The sequence below is a fragment of the Homarus americanus genome, unplaced genomic scaffold, assembly GCF_018991925.1.
Source record: "Homarus americanus isolate GMGI-L3 unplaced genomic scaffold, GMGI_Hamer_2.0 scaffold24694, whole genome shotgun sequence".
Lineage (NCBI taxonomy): Eukaryota > Metazoa > Arthropoda > Malacostraca > Decapoda > Nephropidae > Homarus > Homarus americanus.
In genome coordinates, this window is record NW_024732780.1 from 8,364,435 (window position 1) to 8,380,901 (window position 16,467).

At 39.8% G+C, this 16,467-nt stretch overlaps 1 protein-coding gene across 7 annotated transcripts in view; it reads left to right on the plus strand.

Moving 5' to 3' along the window:
- LOC121869052 (KN motif and ankyrin repeat domain-containing protein 1-like) overlaps positions 1–16,467 on the plus strand; it is a 52,311-nt gene that overhangs the window by 26,912 nt on the left and 8,932 nt on the right. For 3 of the 7 annotated variants that reach the window (XR_006089500.1, XM_042370150.1, XM_042370151.1), the window contains 15 exons: positions 136–269; positions 519–674; positions 878–1,096; positions 1,632–1,824; positions 3,910–4,095; positions 5,229–5,413; positions 7,826–7,957; positions 8,216–8,296; positions 8,784–8,994; positions 9,182–11,259; positions 13,298–13,533; positions 13,714–13,935; positions 14,612–14,735; positions 15,165–15,275; positions 16,124–16,336. Coding sequence is in view for 6 of the 7 variants with exons in the window: in XM_042370150.1 (XP_042226084.1) it covers positions 136–269; positions 519–674; positions 878–1,096; positions 1,632–1,824; positions 3,910–4,095; positions 5,229–5,413; positions 7,826–7,957; positions 8,216–8,296; positions 8,784–8,994; positions 9,182–11,259; positions 13,298–13,533; positions 13,714–13,935; positions 14,612–14,735; positions 15,165–15,275; positions 16,124–16,336 (4,481 nt within the window). In the remaining variant the exon portion in view is untranslated. The remainder of the gene's footprint in view (positions 1–135; positions 270–518; positions 675–877; positions 1,097–1,631; positions 1,825–3,909; positions 4,096–5,228; positions 5,414–7,825; positions 7,958–8,215; positions 8,297–8,783; positions 8,995–9,181; positions 11,260–13,297; positions 13,534–13,713; positions 13,936–14,611; positions 14,736–15,164; positions 15,276–16,123; positions 16,337–16,467) is intronic. The other 4 variants (XM_042370152.1, XM_042370156.1, XM_042370153.1 and 1 more) reach the window with 4 other exon arrangements.

Sequence of the window (16,467 nt, forward strand, 5' to 3'; positions counted from 1 at the left end):
GTATTCTAGTGTGTACATAGTGTTGCAGAATCTCAGTGTAACATTAGACTGCAGTAATCTTGATGAACTTAACTTCATAGAGGAACACAGGGAACAACTCACATGATGATGTGATGGATGATTTAATCTTTACAGCAGCAGGACAGTCACCTGGGAGCAGAGCGTACGAGGCCCACGTACAAAATGGCAGGTCCGGCAGGTGTCACTGCTGTCCGTACGGCTACCATATTGACCTCGACTTTGTGCGCTACTGTGAAATGCTCACACAGGTTTGTACCCGATGTTTACTTAATGTATCTCTATTTTCATCCATTTCTTCAGTTATTGTGTTTAGAAATGCTGAATTCAGTACTGTATGTTGGTAACAGTGTCTTCAATTGTTTGTAAGTGTTAAGATAACTATAATATGTTTATCATAATGTCCCAGAATATTACAGGTATAAAAGTGATGAAACAGGGAAAAAATTCAAAAGTTTGTTAATACAGTCCAGTACAGTACAGAATTATTATTTCACCAGGGCTCCAAGAACGACAACCCCACACTCCGGCAGCTGAAGAAAATGAAACGTGCTCGTCGGAGGCAGACCAAGTCCATGGAGGTGCTGCTTGGTCTGTCTCCGGGGAAAGAAAACGAGATTCCAGACCAGCAGCTTCCTCAGACTAAACTGGAAATTGTAAGTGTAAATTTTGTATCCCCTGAAGATTAGACGACCCAACTTATTTTACCTGATGAGTAAAGCAAATGTTCACATAACCTAACTTAACTTACTGCCCCAGGTTAATATTCATGAATATTTTGTCTCGTGCAATTTTAAGTGTGTAAGCCATATTAAGTGAAGAAGAGAAAGATGTGATATTTTAAGAATTACTTTTCCAGATTGAGGAGCCAGTGAAAGTCGTTGATACCTTGAACAGAGATGTGTCGTCTATTGTACGACGAACTCAATCTCTGCGAGAGCGAACTCCACCTCCCCCTCCTCCCAGGCGATGCACAACTCCCATAATGTCTGGACCTCCTCCAGACGTTATCAACACAACAAACTCTAGTTCTGGGTTAAATAATAGCTCCACTTTGGATGCAAGTGAAGCTCTTCAGGTGAAGAATGTTATTAAGTTTGTTAAATAATGAAACAATAAAACTAGAGGAAGGACCATGTTGATATAATGACTTAATGGAGTAAAACACATATTCCTGTTAATGCATCATGGTAGAGGTAGACTCAGTACAGTACAGTGTGTGTCAAGTGTGCTAGTGGTGCCTGACATGGTGAGGTTGTCAAGTCACAGATCAGAAAATTTTATCCAGGGATCTGACAAACTTTGCAACATGGGAAGGTTTCAAGATCTTGCAGTGCCTTGATCACTGCATAGACTTGGTGATCATTTGCAAAGTTTTGGTAGAGAGAATAAGCCCTGTTGAAGCATACTGTAGTGGCCAGGGATGCTGTAGCTTTGAATACATTTTGTTAAAGTTGTCATATTAAAAAGTTACAGTGAATCAAACATCAAGAGAAAATTATATATAGTTTCAGGAGTAGGATTAGCTTTTTATGTTTTGTTCAGAATTATGTATTATCTGAAATTATAGCCGACTGTCTACATGATTGGGCTTACCATCTCTCTACTTACAGGAGGCAGTTATGGATTTTGAGGAAATGCTTGAAAACTCCCGTGAGAAACGTCTGGTCAAGGAAAAATCGGAGACCCTGCCACCCAACGTTCCTTCTCTAGACCTGTTACACCACACTCCTCCCCCCCACACTCACCCGACCAGCCCCAAGTCAGGGGTCGGGGTATCAAGATCACACTCTCTCCCCCGACAGTGTAAGTTATCCATTTTTTTTTTTAAGTAGAGAGATGATGGATTTGTTTTATGTTATGATGAGCAGTTTTTTTATTTTATTTTTTTCATTTCTATCGTTTACAGGTATTGTCATTTGTGTTTCTATTTTTCTTTTCTTTTTAATATGATAAGAGATTTTGTTGTTTTGGCAAGTATTTGGTGATGTTATATTTTACAGATATATAATAATAAAACCAAAAGGAATCACTGCACAGTAGTTTTTGGAAAGACACGGATTTTAACTTGTTTTCTTCACAAGGGACGGATTAAGTGCACCATTTTCTTCACAAGGGACTGATAAAGTGCATAATTTTCTTCACAAGGGACGGATAAAGTGCATAATTTTCTTCACAAGGGACGGATAAAGTGCATAATTTTCTTCACAAGGGACGGGTTAAGTGCGTTAAGACTTCTCAGGGACTTATGGTCTGAACCTTTGTGTGCGTGTGAATTTACCGGTACAGTACAGTAATAACAGTAGGAACAACGGTAACTGTTAAGAAGGTTTGGTCGTAGGTGAAGGTTCCGGGCTCAGTCGTTTTAGTCACACAAGACACAATAAGCCAAGGGGGATAGGTGATTGATGTCCAGTATCCAATATTAGTGTTAACAGATAGTACATATATGATACACTCTGGATGAGACTTAGAGAGAGAGAGAGAGAGAGAGAGAGAGAGAGAGAGAGAGCACACACAAACTTTAGCTGTTTTTAAATCATTATAATGGTATGATAAACACATGTGAAGTCATTTTGTCTCTTGCCTTGTTCTTGCCTGGTGTTCCTCATGTTATCTATCAAGCTGTCAATGTTACTGCCTCATTCCCTCCCTCTAATCAGTAGCGCTCATTCACACCTTAAATTAGTTAGTTTTCTTTGTTATCTATGTTTCCTATCTACTTTTTTGTTATTTTTTCCTGAACTTTACCTGTGATTAGTTAAGCACGTTTCCTTTCCTCTCTCGGGTTTGGCATCTTAGTAGAGAGAATCTGACCTGGCTGTAGCAGATGGGGGATATAATGTGATGTAGATATTGAGTAAATATTGTAGTTATACACATCTTTGACGAGCAAGGGAAATGGTGATACTGATGGTGGTGATGATGGTAGTGATGATGGTGGTGATGATGGTAGTCCCTTACATTTATTCTGGACCTAGCTATTGCATGTGTTTATACTTTTGCTTTATGTAGTGTAATGTATTTGCTTATACATTAATGTACTGTATACTGTAGTTTGATGCTCTTATGTGCACTAAAATGTAGTTAATTGCACTAGTACTGCACATGCACCTTAGATGTGGCTAATGTACATATATGCACTTAAATATTGATCAATGCACTCATATTTTGCACTCTTAAGTCTACAAGCAGTTGAGGTTCTGTTCTAAGCTGTATACGGAGTTATATGTTGGCTTTTGTTACCGTAATGTGCTGTTGAGCCGCCACTGCTTGTGACCTATGTGTCTGTGTCTCATATTTCTGCTTTTTTTCCCACTCTCTCTCTCCTCTTCCTTTCTCCCTCCCTCCCTTCCTCCCCATCTCCTCACAACCCAACCCTGTGTTTTAATCCGCTCCTGTTCCCTTTTTGATCCCCCTTGTGTGTATGTGTGATCCTATCCACTAATTCCTACACCTCTTGTTATTATGTGTGTCTTCCTCTCCTTTTTAATCCTTTTTTGTCATTTCCAAATCTCCTCTCCCCCTTGTTCTCATATCACTTATAATCCTCTGTTGTCATTTCCAACCCACTTGTTCTTATGTCATCTATAATCTGTCAATCCTCTTCTCTTATTCTTACATAATTTATAATCTCTCCGATCCTCTCTTCTTATTCTCTTATCATTTATAATCTTCTTCTGTCTGATCCTCTTTTGTTTTCCCCCATCTCTTTAATTCCCTTGTAATTCTTCTTTACTTGTGATGATGATGTTACTTATTGCTTTATCGTTACGCTTATACTATCCCTCTGCTCTGCTTTTTCGTTACACTTATACTATCCCTCTGCTTTCTTTCATTCCTCTCCTTGGCGTCGACTGTTCCTGTGCCCGGCTGGTGTCATCACTCCAGGGTTTAACAGGTCTCTCTCCCCCCTGTCTTCCCCTACTACCTCCTCCTTAACCTCACCCACACACCACCCTTCCTACGGCACTGGTGAGGGCAGTACACAGATGGCAGTACTTAAGGTGTTGCGCCGTGGGTGGTCGAGAGCCGCGCCAGGTGGCCAGAAGCCTCACCGTACCTCCGAGAGTCCATGTGAGTCATACTATGGGTAGGATTTATTGCCTTTTTGCTAATATTACTTATGGTATTTGTCAGTTTAATACCCGTTCAGACAGTTGCTCTCTTCACTGACTCTCAATGGCAGGTATCAGGCAGGCACAGGCTTCTGGATGTACCTGAATATTAAACTATTGAAGGAGTTAGAAGAGAAGTGATTCAAGAAGCATTAAGGACCAAAATTTTATTGCTTGTTATATTACATCTCAATTTAGGTTGAAGGCAGACCAGGTTCTTTTTCCCCCCTCATAATTGTTACACATTTGCCTCTCAGCTGGGTTGTAGAGCTGAACTAGGGAGTCAGCATGGATGAACAGGTAATACATTGATCAGGAAACATATGACACCTGAGGCAAGGGTCCCAGTGTTGGTGTCTTCATCATTCATGGCTCTTCATTATTAGCATGTCTTAATGTAGCACTTCCTCATTCTAACATTTAACAAATCTTTGAAGTTTGGAACCTCTATCATATAAAGGTAAGTGAAGCAATGTGTTTTAAGCAATGTCCAGTTTCATGGGTCTGCTGTTGGATGGTACACTACTGTATAATACACTGTATGGTCATGCCAAAGAAGGTCACATATTTTGAGATGTAACTATAATTCCCTTTTTACATCTGGTAGATTATCATAGTACTGTACAGTATATCAGTTCATTGGATTTTGTCCATGGAATTCAGAGTTTTATGTTTTCCAAAAAAAAATTGTGTTTCAATAGGTAACTCCCTGTTCATTCATCTTGTAATCACTGGTTCAAGTCAGCATATTTTTACCAACAGTATAATAATGTAAAGAGTGGTACAGTTAATTGTAATATTCATTATAATTTGTATCATTCAGAAAAATGTACAAATGCCTTAGTCCAACATGTTGTTATCCCTGTTATTCTGTACTATTATTGTCATTGTGATCCTATGTTCAAACTGGAACTGTATGTGAGGTAAGAACTCCTCTTAATCAGTATCATATATATCTGTAATATATGTGTGATTTAACTATATATAAAGGTTTTCTCTTATTACCCCCACTACTTGCCACTTGATCACCACCACTGCATATAACAGCACCATGGACAGCACTGTGTTCAGGTATACTTTGTTTGGTTACAGTGCCAGATGACTCTCCATTATTAGGCCGCCAGCGCACCAACTCCACCTCCTCCCTCTCCTCCATCTCCTCTGCCTCGGGGTACCCTGGTGTGGTGGGCCCCATGACCCCCGGTGCTACTGCTGGTGGAGGAGCTGTCTTCAACAATGGATATGGTCCTCCTGCTGGTGTGGGAATAATACAACAAGTAAGAACAACACTATTATTAACCATGATAGTCACGTTAACTTTACCATTACTGTAGTTTAATGACTTTGAATGATTAATACTGTACTAACTAAGCCACTTATAATCTAGCTTATAGTTTTACGCACTTACAGGTTGTTATTGAGTGTGTTTGAGGAAACCACATTTGTAATATATACAGTGTGTGGAAGTGACTGATAAGTAAAAAAAAATGTACTTAAAGACTTGTTAGTAGTAAAAATATTAATGATAAGTCTGGTGTGGCAGTTGAAGGTAATTTGATAAGTGTTTATAAAGTGAACGTTCCTCGTTTGTAAGTGAAATAAACCAGACTTAGGAATTAATTAGTTATACAGTAAATAGTTTATATGTTTTCCCCTCAGGCATAGATAACATTGAATTGTTGAATATATTTCCCGGCCAGAACAAGAATACCGTATAGAGTGATAAAAAAGAATATAGGACGGCTTATTATCTCTTGTAAAATGTATTCCATATTCTTTCATATATGTAGAAAATTATATAAATCACTGTTAAAGATTTAGTGTGTGGTAAGTGGGGAAATAAATCTTTATGGTTGTTTGGTCGTAGGAATACAGTACTGTTGGGTTGTGGGCAGAGTGGGAGAGTCACTCGGTCACACGGGACGATCGAGCTGCGCCGTGTAGGTGATGTTGTGTCCCCGTGTGTAGCCGCTACGCTCCCGTGCAGGTTTACTGTTGCTTGAGAGTCTTCGATGCAGCTACTATTTATTTATTTATTTTTTAATCTGCTTAATCGCATCTTGTGTCGTACATTTGCCTCAATGTTTTGGTGCTTTGGGTGATGAGTGTCTCCATGTTAAGAATTTACACTAGTACAGTATACAGTTTAGTGGATCTTCTTTACTCCGGTCTAATACAGTACTGTGCTGCCAACTTGTTCCACATCCTCCTCCTTTGTCTCTTATATCTAGTTCCTGGTAAAGATATATTCCTCAGTCTCTTAACTCTGCTTTTGTCATCTCAGTTATCATGTTTTGTATCTGATTCTCGTCTCCATGTGCTGCTTTATTCAGGTGTTCCTCTATTTCCTGGTTATTCTCTAGTGCTTTGTGTTTTATCTGTAGAAGAACATATCATACAAGCAGACAAATTAATTATGCTTAATCTCATGTATGCTGAGGTTAGTTATGCTTGGAGAGGTAATGTTTAAAATTAATGGCCGCCTCTTATTTAGTAAAAACTTGTGACCCAAAGTTAGCAGGAACAAAATTCACTCAGAGAAACATTGGTTACTTTTTTATTGGAAAACTTGTTGATATATTATTATATTTTCATTTAACTTATTTTTACTATTAAACATTAAGTTGTGAGATAGTTTTGTTACCTACAGCAAAGACCAATTTTTTTGCACTGAATTCTGATTTATACATTATTATACAGTACAGTACTACAGTAGTTACATTATTGGAAAGCAGTCTGGGTAAAATAAGTTAACACATTAAGTTTTCTGCAAGTCACATGTTTTCTCAGTTTCTTGGCTACACCTTTAAGAAGGCTTAAGTTAAAGGCTGAAATCTAATCTGAAAGGTTGAATACTATTTTTTCATCTTATTCCTTCTCTGGTTTCTCTCTCTCAGCCAATACAGCACAGTACAGTACAGTACAGCACAGTACAGTACAGTACAGTACAGTACAGTACAGTACAGTGCAGTGCAGTACAGTACAGTACAGTACAGTCTCTCACTCATGCCTGTACTCTACCTACACCTCTCACTGAAGCTTCCCCTTAAGCCATTTTTACCTCAGTTTAAATTCTCTCTTTTTTTATATTCTCTCTTTCCCTTTGTATGTTCCTCCATTATTCTTTTCCCTTGCTGTTCGTCACAAGTTTTCCCCCGTTCTTCACTTCCCAGTATCGTTATTTCCACCTTTATTATTATTGTTGTGTTTGTTCAGCTCAGAGGAACAGTTCCCAAATTAGCATTGTGTGCACATGGAAGGGAAAGCTCCAGTTGAGAGAAAGGAGGAGGATGGTGTTTGTGCTGTGTCAAACCCTTAGCAGAGCTGTGTTGATTGTAGTGTGATTATTTAGAATGGGTTTTCATAATTGCCAATAAACTAGCTATAACTGCCAGTCTGTCATGGTTTAACATTTTTTAGAGTGTGTGCGTGTTTGTGTCAAATGGCTTCTTAAGTCATAACCTCTAACACAAGGTTCATTTTAACAAGTTGTACAATTTGTTATGTACAGTACTCAAATCTGCTGTTGAGAATGATTAATGATAGGTTAACAGAACTGGTGAATATTATGTCATTATTCCAAACCGAGTCATGCTATCCTTGTGGCAGCCGTTAGAATGAGCCTTGGCCACGGTGAAGGGATAAAACCGTGTCCGCTGATTAACGCTTTTGCACCTCCTGCCGTCTAGCACATGATGCCCCGCCTCTCAGAGACTCTGGCTGCTCTCAACGCTGCCCGGGGCTGTTCTGTCATGCACCAGGACTTTGATACTATGAGTGTCACATCTGCCATGTCTGGAGTCAGCACCACCACACTCCAGGTATGACGGAGTAAGATAATGTGAGGGGGTCAGTAGTGTGTGTGTTGAGGTGCTCGAGGACCTCTTGACACATTTAGGATGTAATGATGTTGGACTTTGTTATGCTGGTTCGAATAATTGATTCACTGAGAGGATCGAACAACTACAGTTTTAAGATGTTATTTATTGTGTCAAGTAATGTCAAAGATAACTTAGTACCACCAGGTGTAAGGTGTCCAGTGACGGAAAAAGTGTTCCTTGAGCCATTTTCTTTCTCAGTCCATCCGTGACCAGATGGCCACAAGTCTGGCTCGACTGAAGGAACTGGAGGAGGAGGTGAAGACCATCCCCATGCTTCAGGTACGTGACTCTACATTACTGTCCTTTGTTAAATCTGGGAGCTTCTATAGACTCCCCAGTTATTGTTGCTATGTGTGTTTTAGTTATTTATGGTTCCTAAATATTGAAGCTCATTCCTGGTGTCATCAAGCAGTGGCACAAACTGAGGGACAGTTTCATTCTTGTTTTTAGAATTTTATTGGTACTGATAATTGACTGCCATTATTATGATTGGTGGAATTTGGTCAAGATATTTTATTTGTGGTACTTTTGTCCAACAATTATATGAAAAAAATGTAATGTTTTGATGGTTTAAACTTTAAAGGTATAAACTTACCATTTTGGACCTTTTAGTCAATTAAATTTGAGAGATCTTGTGTAAATTGAGGGTTAATTATTACCTTAATAGTTTCTCCAATTTATACTGTGATTTACATTTACATTTGCGGAGGTTTTGACAAGGTTTATACTGAGCCAGAAAATATAAAAAGTACCGTATGTGTTGCAGATAAAACTGAACGTACTGAAGGAGGAGAAGCGACTTTTGGTCCAGCAGCTTAAGTCAGGACGTAGAGGTGAAGACGCTGCCTTCTTGTTGCCTCCGAGTCTGGACGGTGACCTTACTGACTTGTCGGAGGATGAATTAGAGGGCAGGCTGGTCAGCTTGAGGAATGTCTACTCCTCAACACCTCGAGCACCGCGCAGACGTAGTGAATCACGTGAGTGGAAACTGCTTCAGGTGTCCGTGTAACCTAACCTGGCGTGGTTCTCCATCTTGAGGTATTTAGATGAATATTACCGGAGTCAGTGAGAGGAGAGACTAATACTGTACTGTGAGGACTCAGGATAAAAAATGAATTGGTATATTGCTGTGCTTAAGTTCTTATTTGATATTTTCCATTTCAGCGATGAGAGTCAACCTTGAAGAGTTTCGTTCTTACCGTCGTGCACGCCGGGGGTCAGTGTCGGAAGGCTCCGAGACAGAGTCAATTCGCTCGGTGGTTGAGGACACTCCACTCTTCATAAAGGAAGTTCAAGATCACATCACGGAGAGAAGACTGAGTCAGGAAACGTCGAGAGAGACGCAGACAGCTCATAGCCATGATGCATCATTGGAAAAGAGATTAATTCACAGTTTGCCGAATACTCCCACGGTTGTGCGAAAAAGTACAAGAGATGCAGCAACGAGCTGTCGAGTCTTAACCAGAGATATTGGAGTTTCTCACGTGGGTACTCGAACAAGAACGGTCGGACTGACGACTGATCGAGTGGATGTCGAGAGAAAAAAGGAAATTAAACCCAAACCCTGCATGCAGTGCTATGAGAGAAATCGTAAGACTTATGAAAGCAAAGGTACTGGGACACCATTAACATCACAGTCGGAGAAATTGAGAAAGCTTAGTATTAGCAGTGTGTCACTGGAGAGCGTAGAGCCGGATGATGTAGACCCCGAACACAGGGACCCATTAGAGAAGGAAGGCAGCCCCAAGAATACCTTCTTACAAAGACTAGGCAGAAAGTCAGCCATCATAAGCCGCCTCTCAGAGCCTCAGTTGGCTCCTCCGGTTCTCACATTTGACAACTCCACAAACACTGAAGTTATATACAGAAGAGAGAAGCTTGTCAACACCAGCTTAACCATGAGTGACTTGTTTACTAAAGCTGAATTAAATGAACATTTAGCTGTAGCCAAAACAGAATGGGAGACTACAAGAGAAAGACAAGATCTCCTCAGACGTTTAGCAGAGTCCAGCAAGCCTCTCACAGTAGACAAAGGTGCCCAGGTCACAATTAATGATCCAAGCTTCACCAAGACAAAGTTTCAGCCACTGTTACAAAGTGTTGGTGTTCTGGCTAAACCTTATACTGTGGATGTTGGTGTTGGGGCATCTAAAATTACTGACAGTTCATGTGAGAAATGTGCCAATGTTAGAACCCGATCTGTTGGTTCAGGAGAGGGGACCACTACGGGTCTCCTGTGTGATAAATGTGTGTACACTAAGACTAGATCTGTTGCAGTAGGTGATTACAGATTAAATGATAATTGGTGTGAAAAATGTTCATCAGTTCAAACTAGATCTGTAGGTTCTAGTAATGACAGAGTTTGTGATAGAATTTGTGATCGCTGCAACAACCTTCACACTCGCTCAATTGCTGTTGGCACCATCCCAGTCATTGAGAGAGTGTCGGAGAAAACTAAACCCAAGCCGTGTAGCACATCATCTACATATGTTCAAACCAGAGGGCCAGAAACTCGTACCACAGGCGTAAATACCGTGCCCCTCAACCTTAAAAAGGAAGATATTTATTCTGAGACCACTGCAAGTCCTCCAAGCCCAGCACTTACCCCAGAGGTAGAGCGTCGGTCGTACGGTAGTTCTGGGGTACGAGTGTGTGACAAGTGCCACGAAACCATTCATTCGGTTGCTAAAGACATTGTCAACACCAGTGGTACAGCGTCTGCCACCAATCTTCCACCATTGCCTCCGCAAGCATCTAAAATTCCACGCCTAGTCGACCTTACCAAGGTGGAACCTAGATTAGAATTGCCAAAACAAGATTTAAAGACCAGTGCCAACCTTACCACTAGTCTTGGATCAAGTCTGTCAGAGACACAAGTGTCCAGCCTCAACAGCAGCTTCATAGAAACGAAGCCATCATCACTACCAGCTCACAGCACAACAAGTATAGGAACTGTACAGACCAAGCCATCAAAATTTGAGCAGCCATTAAATGCATCAAGTGAAAATTCAGCGGCAAAGTATAGCCAGTCATCATCTTCTCATGTCACTAAAGTTGAAACTTCAAAATCAGTCTCAGTAACCACTGGAAGTCAGGACTTGAAGTCTGTTGTATCATCACGAAAAACTGTGACAACTGAGAGTGAGAGTGTGAAGCCAGAACAACCCCCAGTACTGACGGTCACCTCTGCTGGCTCATCCAAGGCATCATCAGGCATCCCTTCTCTCAGTACCTCTCCTCAGGTGAGTTAAACTGCTATAAACGGCTGTTTCTTATATTTTGATGTATTTTAACTTGAGCAAAAGGTAGTTAATTTGACATTGAGTGTAATAGATGGAAGTTAAAGGTTTCTGCACTCAGTTATTGTTTGTCAGTTTCTACTAAACGGTCTTTTGGACAAACCCTCCGAGTGCTGACCAATCAATCTGAAAAGACACGAAGATAATGATGCTCGTGACTTTACCTTTACAAGACTTGAAGTAATCATGCAGGACCAACTTATTGTATTGTTGACTTATCATACAGGTGTACACTAAGTAAAACTGTTCTAAGTTAATGTTTGACGTGTAGCTGTACAACAACATATTTGCCTGGCTCGTGAGGTACTTAGTGAACAAGGATCTTGGCTGACATCGCACCCATCACTAAGGGGTTGAGAGATGTCCTGTGTTATGATTAGTTTTTAATGTTTATGTCTGTTTTATGGAGAAGTAGCAGTATTAAAGAGAGAGAGAGAGACTGGAGTTGACTTCTGAGGGCCAGTGATTGATTTTATTTTCTTCAGAGCTTTTTTCCACTTTACTTGACAGACAGATAGATAGACAAATAATAAACAGTTGGATGGATATATAAGATGGTGCTAAAGAAGAAAACTCCAAGATGGGTTATTTCCTTGACCAGCTCCTCATCATAGTACTCTTATCGTACATTATTATCTTATCTTAGTCACTTAATCACTTGAGTTGTGATGATTTACCTCTCTAGAAGCTTTTTTGAGAGTCATTAATTAAGACCAGTGTGGTAGTGGAGATGTGATTGGTGGAAAGTGTGTGGTGTCTGACGAACATAATGTGTATATCAACTACCATAGTGGAATTATATGTGTGATTAATTACTTAGACTTGTTAATTAAAGTGGCCACTACAACTTATGACTGCAGTTAACTCTCAAGTGCCAAGATATTTATAAATAACTGTGATAATGTAAACAGTTTCTCATCACCAGTAATTTGTGGACATTACAATGTGAACTATATACTAATTGCTGTGAGTTACAACTTACTACTGTACTTGTATGGTAATTTTGTGATGATGATTTATGTCACAATTAGTTAGTTGTATTTGATTAATCTTCAAAAATGGGCTGTGGCAATAGTAAAGAGGACGATGATATGTTAAGAGCACAAACTAACACTCCTCTTGATAAAACTGAAGGACCTGATGATACAGTAACCCAGAAGAACACGACCCCACACAGCAAGCCTTCTGACAATGAACCTTTATTGGTGGGCACTGACAGGAATGCTTTGAATATTAAGCAAAAAGTTGAAGCTGCAACTGACTTAACTCTGAGCCAGACAAAGCACGTTCATGAGCTTGGAACTTTGGGTATTATTGAAAATCCCCTTGATGAGGTTGTTGTGGAGCAGGGACTTGACACTGTAAGTTGTGGTGATATTGACAAAGTGGAACAAGAAGATGTGTCAGAGGACGTCCTTGTGTCTGAGGATCTCCCCCTGTCTGACGGTGAACCTCTCCCAGCTGACCTTGAGGAGATGAGGAATGTTCTGAGGGAGATAATTAATAATGCCAATAATTACTTTGAAAATCAAGAAAAAACAGAATTAGAAAATGTAGAGAGTGAAGATGTAAGTGTTGTCCTCCTCAGATGTGCTTGATATAGGAACAATCATGTCTTCCATCATTCTCTGCCTTACTTCACTCTCCATTATTCTTCCTCACACTTTCCATGGTATACTCATAGACTTATTCCTCAGTAATGTTTGTATACGTTCTAATCTCTTTACCCTTTTTACCGGGGAACTATATTTATCTGCCTTGCTTTTGGTATTTTACCCTCTGTCATAACATAGGTGTTCTTGCCATCCACTGTTCCACTATTCTAACCTTAACAGTTGTACAGTGATACCAACCTATCCTGGAGTCTTACTATTCTTTGTCTTACTTATAGTCTATTTTAATGTAGGTATGAATGGAAATGTGTCTGTTAGTCTGGTGTCTATGTGATTATTAATAGACTTTTCTTATTACTGCATTTCAGACAAAACGCGTGCCGTACACCCGCCAACAGACGTACACCAAGTACACCGAGGGGTTGGTCAACCTCGGGTTTGACGAACGCGCTGATGCTGAGGCTAAAACTCAGAGGGAAGCAAAAAAGATCGAATCAACCAAGAGTCTGCCAAACATCGCGGAAAATAATAATAACTTGACCAAGAAAGTTGAGGAAGTAAAGAAACAGAAAGATGTAGAAGTGAAAGAGGAAGTCACAACAGAGTAAGTATGAGTGAGACCCGACTTGTGTAATGGGTGTGAAATTTTGTTATATGAAATTTATAAATGTAAAACTGAACATACTTAGAGATGATTTAGTTCTTTATCAACATTTATAGCCAGCCACCTTTTGCCAGACAGCTGTAGTTACGTTGCATGTTCGTAAGGATTAATTTAACTTAGTGCTCTTTGTTGCAGGACCAAAGAGCCTGAACCGGTCATCCAGGCAAAGAAAGAAAGTGAGTCTCGCTCTCGCTCCTCCAGTGAGTCAGAGGCTGAAACCTGTGACGAGGAGTCCTTGATGGGGGCGTCTTTCACCTCCCAGCCTGAGGATCATGCTGTCCCCTCATCATTTCAGAGTGTGTCATCACTGTACACAACTACCAGTGACAAGAGCAGGAAGAAGTATGTGTGACGTAAATACAATGAGACTGGAGTGTGTGTGTGTGGCATTTCATTGAATAAGATAAAGTACTTAATGACCTTTGAGATATTGAAAGAGATTTAGAATATTTAAAAAGTCAATTATGCTGTGCTTGTAAGTTTTAAATCACTTTTACATACATTTTCTTAAAACTATAGACTATCTTTACTGTATAAACACGATAGTTTTTACTTTCCCTCAAAAAATGTCATTTGACGTCAAAAATAATCCTGTGCTAATACCTTGCGTTATGGCACTTGGGGTCATAACCTGGATTTTGTTCAAATTTCATAAAAAGTACATAATGTCTTTATTTACTGTATGTGTATGTATTTTGTGCATTTATATACATATATCTTTATTTAGTTATGTGTATATTGTATGTATTATATGTATATAATTATGGGAAATAAATGATAAAATATTAGTTATCAGACAATCATCTAGTAACTGCTTCCAAAACAATACTTGTAAAGGTATGATGTAGATGCATTAAGAGCCATCGAGGGAAGCTGAAGGAACAGGAGTTGAGATAGTGATGTCTGGTGTACCTAGGTCCTGCATCACTAACTCTACCTTTCTTAATCTTTACTGGTTATAAAAACGCTGTTCTGTTATGTTTAGGAATGTGAAGGAACTTACCATTGTCTTTTGCAGGTCGGTACCATCAAGGGAGATGAAAGCGGCACTGAAAGTTGTGAATGACTCTATTGGAAAGCCAGTTCGGTCAGGACAACAACTTACCAATGCCCTCAATATTATCCAGAGAGAATGGCTTAAGGTAAGTTACAGTAGTTTTGTTACACACAGACACACACACACATTTTATATATAAACAATGTAATACTATTTAATAAAAGTTTTGTGAGTGTTCTGCTGGATTGGCTAGGGGGATATAACCGTGCATGTGTTCGTGTGTCTGTTATCATGCTTGGAATATATAATCTGCCACCTGATGTACTGTCTAGGGGAGTGGAAGGAGTAACTCTGGAGTAACATTATAGGGAGCTGATCCCAAAAGATACAAGCCATGTCTTCACCAGAATCAATTGGTTTTTATTTTTGTCAAGGCTGAATCTAATAGCAAAGTTTTACCCCAAATCTATCTAACTGCTTTTTAAGACATTTGTAATAATTATTTTCCCTTTTATGGTTGAGGGTAAACTTGCGCAAGGAAATAAGGTTGTTTTATTGATGCCATATTTGACAGACATCAAGTCAGAAGGATGCTGACCCTCATGCTGTAGAGGACTACATGGATGTGTTTGAGGAGTACTCAAAGGGCCTACTGCAGCGTGTTGTTAACCTCAGTGATGTTAACGTGAGTGTCTTTTATCTAGTCAATGATAAGTAGAAAGACAGGCCTTGAGTGTTGGTGGTACAGCAGCAGTGTGCTTGTCTCACATCCTGGGTTTGATCCCCAGGACAGATGTTAGAAGGGTGTTGTCCACTGTGACTCTACCAAACATGATGGGTTTTCTTTGTGTACTTTAGTTTCTTCCTGTTCTAACACTAGACATTGAAGGACGTGACAGAGAACAGGGAATGTTAAAAGTCACCTTCAGTCCCATTTTTGTAACATGTGCAATAGATCAGGCACCTCATGTACAGTCTCTCTCAGCTGCCACCTTCACCACTCTCTCCTTACTCTTGAGTCAATTAATTGCTTATATTTACTTGCTGTTGCACACCAAGAAAAGGCACAGTGAAGCACTACACAACAAGGAGAAATAACCATGTGAATGTCTTACTAAATGTGCTGTGTGTCCTTGGTGCAACAGGAGTAACAGTGGGCTGGCAGGAACAGCCTACACCATCTGTGGCACCATGTTTGAATGGTCAGAGACACAGGTTTGGGGGTGAACTATAACATAATAGAAACTATTAAAAATTGGCAGAGAATTATGATGGCAAACTTATAAAATGTGACATAATTAAGATCTATAATTAGAAAGACATTACAATTTGAAAGCAGTTTGTAGTATTTTGTGAATTAAGAAAGAAATTGAATATTTTAAGCACAACTGAGACATACTAGAAGGAAGAATATCTGTATATATCTGATATTTTTCCTGCTGTTACTTTATGATATCCAGTGAAAGCTCTCAGACCCCATAGTCATCATACTTTTGTCTATGTCTTAGTAAACTTTCCTTTAATATATTTCAGGGGAACACAGCCATGCACTATGCAGTTTCACATGGAAATTTTGATGTTGTGTCTGTGCTGCTGGACTCCAAAGTGTGTAACATTAACCATCAGAACAAAGCAGGGTACACCGCTGCCATGCTGGTGTCCTTAGCACAGATACGCTCTGAGACTCACGCCAGCGTTGTACAGAGACTCTTTCAGCTCGGTGACGTCAACATTAAAGCCAGTCAGGTGAGCGGTTGAGTCTAGTCTTAGTACCATCAGCATGACTTCATACAGCATCCTCTTCTTGCACTGAAACACATGAGGGAGTTGAACTGTGGCAGGTATGGGGCAGCCACGAGGCATATGGAGTGAGGAGG